This window comes from Equus caballus, chromosome 21, assembly GCF_041296265.1.
Source record: "Equus caballus isolate H_3958 breed thoroughbred chromosome 21, TB-T2T, whole genome shotgun sequence".
Classification (NCBI taxonomy): domain Eukaryota; kingdom Metazoa; phylum Chordata; class Mammalia; order Perissodactyla; family Equidae; genus Equus; species Equus caballus.
Window position 1 is genome coordinate 10,798,041 of NC_091704.1, and position 7,621 is coordinate 10,805,661.

A 7,621-nucleotide genomic window follows, 5' to 3' on the forward strand; every position below is an offset into this window, starting at 1 on the left:
AACCGGGAAAATGTTCCCTCTTCTGGCAGAGTGTCGAAAGGCAGCCACTCTCCTGGGCAGGACGTGTGCTAGGGACAGGCACGTGCTAGTTTGACAGACACGCCCAGCTTAGTGGTTGTGGCTCTGGCTGAGAAAACGCCTCCAACCGCTTAGTCCCAAGAGGTCGGAGGAGCCATCTCTGCTCCTGGACAGGGTGAACCACACTGCAATGATCCTGTCCTCAGCGGGAGGGGCACTTGGGCATGTCCTTCAGTAGCCAGGAAGGGGACTGGCACTTCTCCCTTCTCCACATAAATTGAGCTGCTCACTCTGGGAGATTTCTAAATTCGAGGAGGAATGTGAGTTTCTGGATCTGGTTTCCATGAGCGCTGTGAGCGAAAGACTCACACCTCCACTCCCAGGATTAGAAAGAAGCAACAATTTAATATAGCACTCAAACGGAGCATTTACCATTGACAACAAAATATGGCCCTGCCAAATAGGGAAATAGGTGCTGGGCAAAAGGGGGGAGGGAGAAGAGGGGTTGGTGCCTTCCCTCGTGGCCAACAGGGGACCCCAAGAAACGGATCACAAAGTTCTCCTCATCAGAATCAGGGGAGGTGGCCCTGTGCACCCTGAGTGTCAACGCTGTGTCCCCGCTGTAGCTCAGCTGGTCTCAGGAGGGTCATCGACCACCACCACTGGGCCCTTGGTTGGGGGTCTGGTGTCTGGAGAAAGAGAGGCATTTCCTGAGCGGCCTGCCCTGGAACCAAGTGCACACCCCATCCCGGCCCCCACTGCGCTCTGTGCTCCACAACTGTGCTCAGTGCTCAGTCAGCCAACAGCACCCCATCTGTCCCTGACACAGGGGCTGATATTTAGCGTCACCCACTTCACAGAGGAAGAAACCAGTCCCCGAAACGTGAGTGCAATCGCCCAGGATGGGACTGCTCAGCAGTGGAGCTAGAGCCCAGGGCCAGCTGTCTGCCTCCCCAGGCCCACGCTCAGCCTGAATGTTTCCTGAGCCCGTGTATTCAGCCACTGCTGGTCTGGACACTCACTCTGCCCTGAGCGGTTCTTCTTGTGTTTGAAGAAGAGTCGAATCTTTCTGACCCAGTGGTATCGGGGCTCCAGCTGGCAGGACAGGCTGTAGCTACAGGACAGAGTGGAGCTGGGAGCTCTCAGGAGCCACACATCACATGTGCGTCCTGGAGCCTGCCAGCAGCTGGAGTCGAAGGGCCCCAGGGGTCGCCATGCAATCAGATCAGGGGCTGACCATGGAGCAACGGCCATGGGCTCTGGAGCTGGTCAGCAGAGAGAGTCTGCCCTGCCCTCCCCCAACTCCTGACATGACTCACCTCTCCTCCTTGCTCAGGGGCTCCACGGCCTGGAACCAGGCCCCAAAGTGCTCATCGGGCTGCACGGTGTACAGATTTGCAGCCTCCTGGAGCAGCTCGATCTCCTCCATCAGTTTGAATTGCTAGGACAGAGCAAGCACAGGATGCCCACAGGGCCTGAGTGGGGGACCCTGCAGGGCTCGTGGAGGGGCTGAGGAAGGGGGCAAGGGGCCAGTCTGGGGCCTTTGCCCACTTGGGAACCCTCCCTCCCTGCGATTCCAGTCAGGACTTGCCTGCTCTCACACTTGGCCCCAAATAGCTCCTCCTCCAGGAAGGAGTCTTTGATGAAAGCCCTTCCCCCACCCGCCAATGCCATAGGATCCCTAGCTCTGTATATCGAACTGTGCAAATAAATGTTCCACCCTGGGGATTGGGCCAGAGGGGGTCCTGCCCACTGCTGGGGGGTCTCTGATTTCCAACCCCCACCCTCCCCACCAGGAGGCCGCAGCCGCTTACCTCATTCCATTTCCGACAGTTGAGCACATTGCCCTGGAAGGCAGACAACCTCAGTCCATCAGAAACAGCCCCCTTGGGCCAGCACTAGCCCCCGTCCACACCTCTTGCAATGTTGCACTACTGCCAGTGGGCAGGCCCATCCAGAGCCCGGACTTGGACCTGGGCCAGTCTCTGGGCTCCAGAGCACGGGGCACAGAGCAACTGAGGCAAGAGACCTTGTAACCCAACCCTCTCTGATGACACGTGGGGAGACTCAGGCCTCAGGCAGGAAGGGACAGCTCAGCCTCTGATGTGCTTCCTGACTGGGAGGGGCCCGACTTCTCTTCCCTCACTGGCAGGGCCAGAGGGAGAGGCTGAGTCCAGCTCAGACACCACCTCCTGGGGCCACACAGTCAGGCAGCTCTGAGCCTCAGCAGCCCAGGGAACCTGGATGGTGGCTTATGCAGAGCCTGCATCACCCACTGGGGAGATGGGCCTGACACCCCAACTCCCACACGAGGCTGGAGGCCCTGCTGAGAGGACCTTTGCCAAATGCAGAGAGCTCAGGGCTCAGGACAGGACTCTCTCCTCCCCACCCTCAGGAGCCTGAGCCCCCGGACCCACCTCCGGGCTCACTCACCTCCACATAATCCTCCATCGTAGAGTCCAGCAGCTCCAGGGAACGGAAGAATGTCACCAGGGAGGGGACGACACCCTGTGCCGCCATCGGGATGGGCATGGCGATGAGCTCCCGCTCTCAGGTGCCCCCATGAACCTTCCCCTGAAACCCCTCAGCCCAGCCTCCTGCCCACCCCACGCTCCCACACAGAGCAGCCTAGGATCCTCAGGACACCCCAACACACACAATTCCCTCCCCCGCTCCCCTCCAGGAACACCAAACTCCATCAGTCAAGTCCCAGGGCTGGCTGTTGGCCCCTCCCAGGGGCAGTGGCCCCTGCCCTTCCCCACCCCAAATCTGCCCTGCTGCCAGCCCTTCCAGGCCTCCTCCTGCTCACTGCCACTGCAGGCCCATCAGGCTTGGCAGCCACAGCAGATTCGCCTGAGGAGGAAGGCCCCTCTCCTGAGGGAGGTCTCCAGCTGGGAGGGGGAGCCCCCTCTCCTCTGACTCCTATGCCCCTCCCCCACAGTCACCCTCACCTGCTGCCGCTGCCTCTCCTGGGCTCCCTGGTGGGCCCTCTCTGCAGTCTTTAACACAGAGGTCGCCTCCTGTCAGGGCCGAGGACAGGGTCAGTGCGCCCATACTCCCCTCCGCATGTCCCCCAAGGCCCCTGATCTCAGACCCTGGCCATCGGCTCCAGTCCCCTGCTGCCTCTGCTGCTCCAAACTGCAGGGTGCTCTGATTCTAGACCAGTCCCAGCTCCAGGACTCAGTCCTGTGTGACCTTGGGCCTGCCCAGGCCTCCCTGGCCCTCTTTCCTCAGCTGAAAAGTGTGAGGAGAACGTCACCTGCTTCCAGGAGTCTCCTGAGGACTCAGAGTCATCTGCGTGTCATCACTGCTCTCCCTTCACCTCTCGAGGAGGAGCCGGCACAAATCTCCTCCCGTTCCTGTCCTCCCTTGGATGGCAGCACCCCGCTGGGAGGACTGCACCGCTGATCATTTCCCTCCACTTCCCAGAGGAGGAGACGGAGGCCCCCAGAGGGGCAGCGACTGGCTCAAGGACCCACTGGGAGAGGCTGCCCCCCGTGCCAGCTACAGGCCCTGTCCCCGCTGCCTTCACCCCACCCCTGGGTCCAAATCTGACCAAGGCCCCGACCTCTGGACTCCAGGGGTGTGTCCAGACCCCAGCTGAACAGACAGGGAGGGGGAGGGCAGGGTGTCTTGGGGGACCTGGCCGAGTGGCCCCGGCCTGCCCCACCCTCACAGGGCTCTCTGACACCCAGCCTGGGCCGAGCCTTGCCATAGCCTCACCTCCTAGGATCCCCTCGGGATGCTCCCCTCCCCTCTCCTTCTGGCCTCCTTCCAGATCTCCAGCCTCCAGGTTACCTGCACCAGCAGCTCCCTGCTCACGCATTTCTCTCTCCTGACCCACTTCTTCCAGGTTCGAGAACTCTCCCTGCGGGGTGGGGAAAGAAAGAAAGAAAGCAAGCAATAAAAACTGTGGGATGCTTGAAGGCAAGTCCCATTTATTTGAGAACCCAGCAGATCCAAACTGCCTGGGGCCTGGATGAGGGATTTTGCTGGGGTGTTCTGAGCTCTAAGGTCCCCATGGGACTGCGGAGGGGCCTCTCCTCTTGTCCCTTGGGGCCTCCATTCCCAGATGTCCCAAACAGATCTCTTTGGAACAGTGTTGGTTTCAGCTGCATAGAGGCTTCTGTTGCTGCAAAGGAAACACCTGAGAATCTCCACCTGGGCTCAAGCCAGGATCTTGAAGGAAATGAATCCCTGGGATGGAACTGCTGGCCTAAGGGCGCTGAGAGACTCAGAGACCCAGCACCCAGGTCAGTCCCTGTGCCCGGCATTCGCAGTCTCCCAGGTGGTCTCAGCTGACTTTGGGGGACATGCCGGCCCAAATCAGGCTGCCTGGGCCACCTCACCCTCATGGTGCTTGGCTGGAGAGCAGACCACCCACTACCCACCTGGAAACTTGTCCCCAGGTGTCTTGGAGACGGGCAATGGCAGGGCTCTGCAGGGCAGAAAGGATTGTGTGGAGGGAACAGAAGTTCCCGAGTCCTCGGCACTCCTGGGGAAGCGGAGAGATGGAGCCGTGAGGGGGAGCTGAAGCTCTGCTGCCTCTGGTTTCTGTCCCCTCACGGACTTCCCCTGTCCTGGAGGAGACACATGCCCAGTGAAGCCAGGGAGGGCACACCTGCCACCCGACGAGTAACACTGCCAGGCACAAGGATTTGTAGCTCAACACAAGGAAGGAAGTGAGCTTGTCCCCACTGGGACCTCAAGTCAAGGTCAACATGGCCCTGGCATGAGGGTCAAGGCACAGTCCAGGGACTAAGACCCCAGACTTCAATCCTGAGAGCTGAGAAACAAGAGGCAATTCCCACGCATCCAGACTGGGCGTGCCAAGGCTTACCTCAGCCACCCTGATCCACAGCTCAACCACCCTGGCCCTGTCCTGTGCTGTCATGCTCGCATCCCCAAGGCAGGTGACGAGGATGCAATTGGCCACGGTGTTGTCGTGCATCACAGTGTCATGGACGGTGGGTGCCAGGGACTCACGTTCCCTGTTGTCGCGCTCGGACCAGATGGAGCCGAGGCAGTGGGCGGGCACCAATGTCTTGAACAGCTCCTGCAGAAGATTCGGAGTGTCACCCAGTCCTGCCGCACCCCAGCTCGCCGTCCACAGTCCCCCATAGGCCCAGCAGGGTGAGATCAGAACTGGAGCTGAGGAAGCAGAGCATGTGGCCTGAGGCCTGTGGGAGTCCCTGGGTTTTGTCTGTGTCCACTGAATGCACCCAGTCCAGGATGACCCCGGACACAGTACTGTGGGGAAGGGAGGGGACATTTGCTCCCAGCTCCATCTCACTTCCTCCAAGCTCCAGAAGGCAGCCCACACATGCCCACCAGAAGGGCCATCATCCACCCATCCCAGTGCCCCTCGGGTCCCACTCCCCATTCCCATGCACATTCCCCCTGAGGCAGGGACAACCCCCAGCTTTGTTTGACTGTCTCCACTGGAGTCAATACACATCACCTTCCTGATAAGTGCTGAGGCTGTCCGGGCCACCTGCGCAGATGGGGGATCCACCCAAGGACCTGGCAGCACTTCAGTGAGTGCCTGTCCCCCACCAAAGGGCCAAACTCTGCCCACCTTCCACTCTCTCCCACCTCATTCATCGGCACAGCCACCCTGTACAGCAGGTGCTCTGAGTGTCCGTCTCTTCTGTCCCCTGTTCTCTAGGGGACAGCGAAGGCTTGGGGAGAAAGAAAGCTGCCCAGGTCACAGTGTTGATAAGGGAAGGAGCAGGGATTTGGACCCAGATCATCGGAATTCTGAGCAGGGAATGGCAGGTGTAGGGTGGCTCATGGCACCGGGAATGCAGGGGCCACCCGCCCCGTGAGCTCCTCTGCTCACCGCAGCCATCCTCGTCAGCTGCTCTGCCACCAGCTGGGGAGGGAAGTCCTAGATGTTCAGCTTCTCCTCCCGCAGCTGGTCCTCGGTGGTCATGGCCCAGGGGCATCTGGGCTCTGGGGCTGCCTCTAATGGTGGCCCTTGTTCTGGTCCTGGAGTGGCCGACTCAGGGGCTGCTGGCTCCAGCTCTACCACACGTGGTGAGACTGGAGGTGCAGCTGGCTCCAGCCTGGGGGCTGGCACTGGCTCTGGCTCTGGAAGCGGCAGGAGCTTTGGAGCTGGCTCTGGAGCAGGATAAAGAGAAAGTTTCATCCACACACCTGACAGTTTCTGTGCCTTTCCAAAGATAAGAAGGTCTCCACTGCTTCTAAGGGAACGCTAGCCCATGAACCTCAACACAGACAGTCTTCCCAGACTCCAGTCCCCTCACCTTTCCGTTCGGCCTCAATGGCCTTGAGATGCTCCAGGTGGCCTGGCAGAAGGTAGGCATGGCCCTCCACATGGGAGCCACCAAAGCTGACGTGCAGAGTGGCCAGCTGCAGGGTCCAAGAGGGAAACCGCAGGGGCTGCCTGCAATCCTGCCCTTGGCCCAGCCAGGTTCCCAGCAGGAAATAGATAGCACTGCGGGGAGGCAGATGGGCCAGAGAGTCAGTGGCCTGGCCTTTCCTTAAACACCGCCCTCCCAAGGCACTCTTGTTAGCATCTGCGCCCCTTTGCCAGACCCTCCCCCTCCAGAGGAGGGCCCCATCCCAGCCCTGAGCCCTGGGGCTGGCTGTCCTGGCTGTGGCAGGCCTGCTCATCGAGCAGGCTGAACACAGAGTCTGTGAGAGTCTCTTGTTCCCACCGATACTCTCCTCCCCAAGGGTCTGGACACAGCCCACCCAAGCCCTGCATGCATATGGGCCACTGGAATGAAGACTCCAGCAGATTTGGGAGCAGCTTGCTCACACACCTCCTACTATGGACCTGCCAGTGGTGCTCACAAGGGGTGGATGTGGAGAAAGGGAGGCAGGAGGAGCTGGGACTCTGGTGGGAGTAGGTCTCTAGGGGACAACGCAGCCCAGCCTCCCTTCCAATTCTCAAGGGGCCTCGGACCCATGCACAGCTCTCTTTGAGTCCAGTCCTGCCGGAGCAGAAGCCACCAGAACTCAGCCCTCCCATGGGAATCACAAGATGGGTGAGATGCAGGGCTCTCCCAGGCCTGACCCGGCCACAGCCTCCATCCTCTCCCCGCACCCTGTTTGCTAGAGACAGGAGGCCCTCCTTCTAGACCCAAAGACCACTCACTTTGGGAGGTGGTCCTGTCCTCCAGCATCCTGCACTCAATGGGCCAAGCTGCCTCCATGTGTCCCAAAGGGGATGAGGGCATCGCCCGGGATGGAGGGTAGATGGGACCTGTGAATGATGTCAAGTGTGACTGTCTGACTCTCAGAATAGAGGGGAGGCCCAGGGAGGCTGTCTGCTTCAGTCACTGAGTGACACTTAGTGTGTCCAGAAGTCCTGCTCAGAGTAGGTCTTTCATAGACATTGTTGAATAACCTCCAACCAGAACCACCCCAGGTGTCTGAGCGGGCCTGTGGCCCCTCTGTGGCCCTAGAGATCCCTAAGTGGCTACACCATGGACAAGCACCAGGACCAACTGGATGGCATCTCAAACTCCTTGACAGGGTGCTCTCCAGGTGCTTTTCCAAACTCAAAAAGTCACAAGTCAGTGAAGGGAGAGGAAGACTACTTTCCATGGGGGACAGAGAAATAATCAACACC

General features: G+C 59.9%; 1 protein-coding gene and 1 long non-coding RNA gene across 3 annotated transcripts; both read right to left on the reverse strand.

Annotated features, from left to right (window-relative positions):
- Positions 1-405: 405 nt before the first annotated feature.
- LOC138919774 (ral guanine nucleotide dissociation stimulator-like) lies at positions 406-4,515 on the reverse strand. 2 transcript variants are annotated; one of them, XM_070246175.1, is made up of 8 exons: positions 4,410-4,515; positions 3,278-3,886; positions 2,970-3,038; positions 2,452-2,526; positions 1,833-1,865; positions 1,338-1,459; positions 1,041-1,132; positions 406-707 (listed from the first exon to the last, which is right to left on the reverse strand). In XM_070246175.1, exons 4-8 carry the CDS (start codon positions 2,467-2,469, stop codon positions 646-648), a joined length of 327 nt encoding a protein of 108 aa, XP_070102276.1. In that variant the 5' UTR covers positions 2,470-2,526; positions 2,970-3,038; positions 3,278-3,886; positions 4,410-4,515; the 3' UTR covers positions 406-645. The 2 variants fall into 2 exon arrangements, with proteins under 2 accessions (XP_070102276.1, XP_070102275.1); XM_070246174.1 differs by lacking the exons at positions 2,970-3,038; positions 3,278-3,886; positions 4,410-4,515 and having other exon boundaries at positions 499-707; positions 2,452-2,566.
- Positions 4,516-4,864: 349 nt separating this feature from the next.
- On the reverse strand, positions 4,865-6,466 carry LOC138919775 (uncharacterized). Its single transcript, XR_011430328.1, has 3 exons — positions 6,288-6,466; positions 5,861-6,141; positions 4,865-5,074 (listed from the first exon to the last, which is right to left on the reverse strand). It is a non-coding gene; the product is annotated as an uncharacterized lncRNA (long non-coding RNA).
- Positions 6,467-7,621: the final 1,155 nt, after the last annotated feature.

Bases quoted from the DNA above. Each gene is read 5' to 3' on its own strand.
- LOC138919774 (XM_070246174.1), bottom strand. From the start codon at position 2,550: ATGCCCATCCCGATGGCGGCACAGGGTGTCGTCCCCTCCCTGGTGACA. The intron at 1,460-1,832 runs GTAAGCGGCTGC...GCTCTGTCCTAG, and splicing joins ACTGTCGGAAATGGAATGAG to CAATTCAAACTGATGGAGGA. The intron at 708-1,040 runs GTGAGTGTCCAG...CTCTTTCTCCAG, and splicing joins GAAGAACCGCTCAGGGCAGA to ACACCAGACCCCCAACCAAG.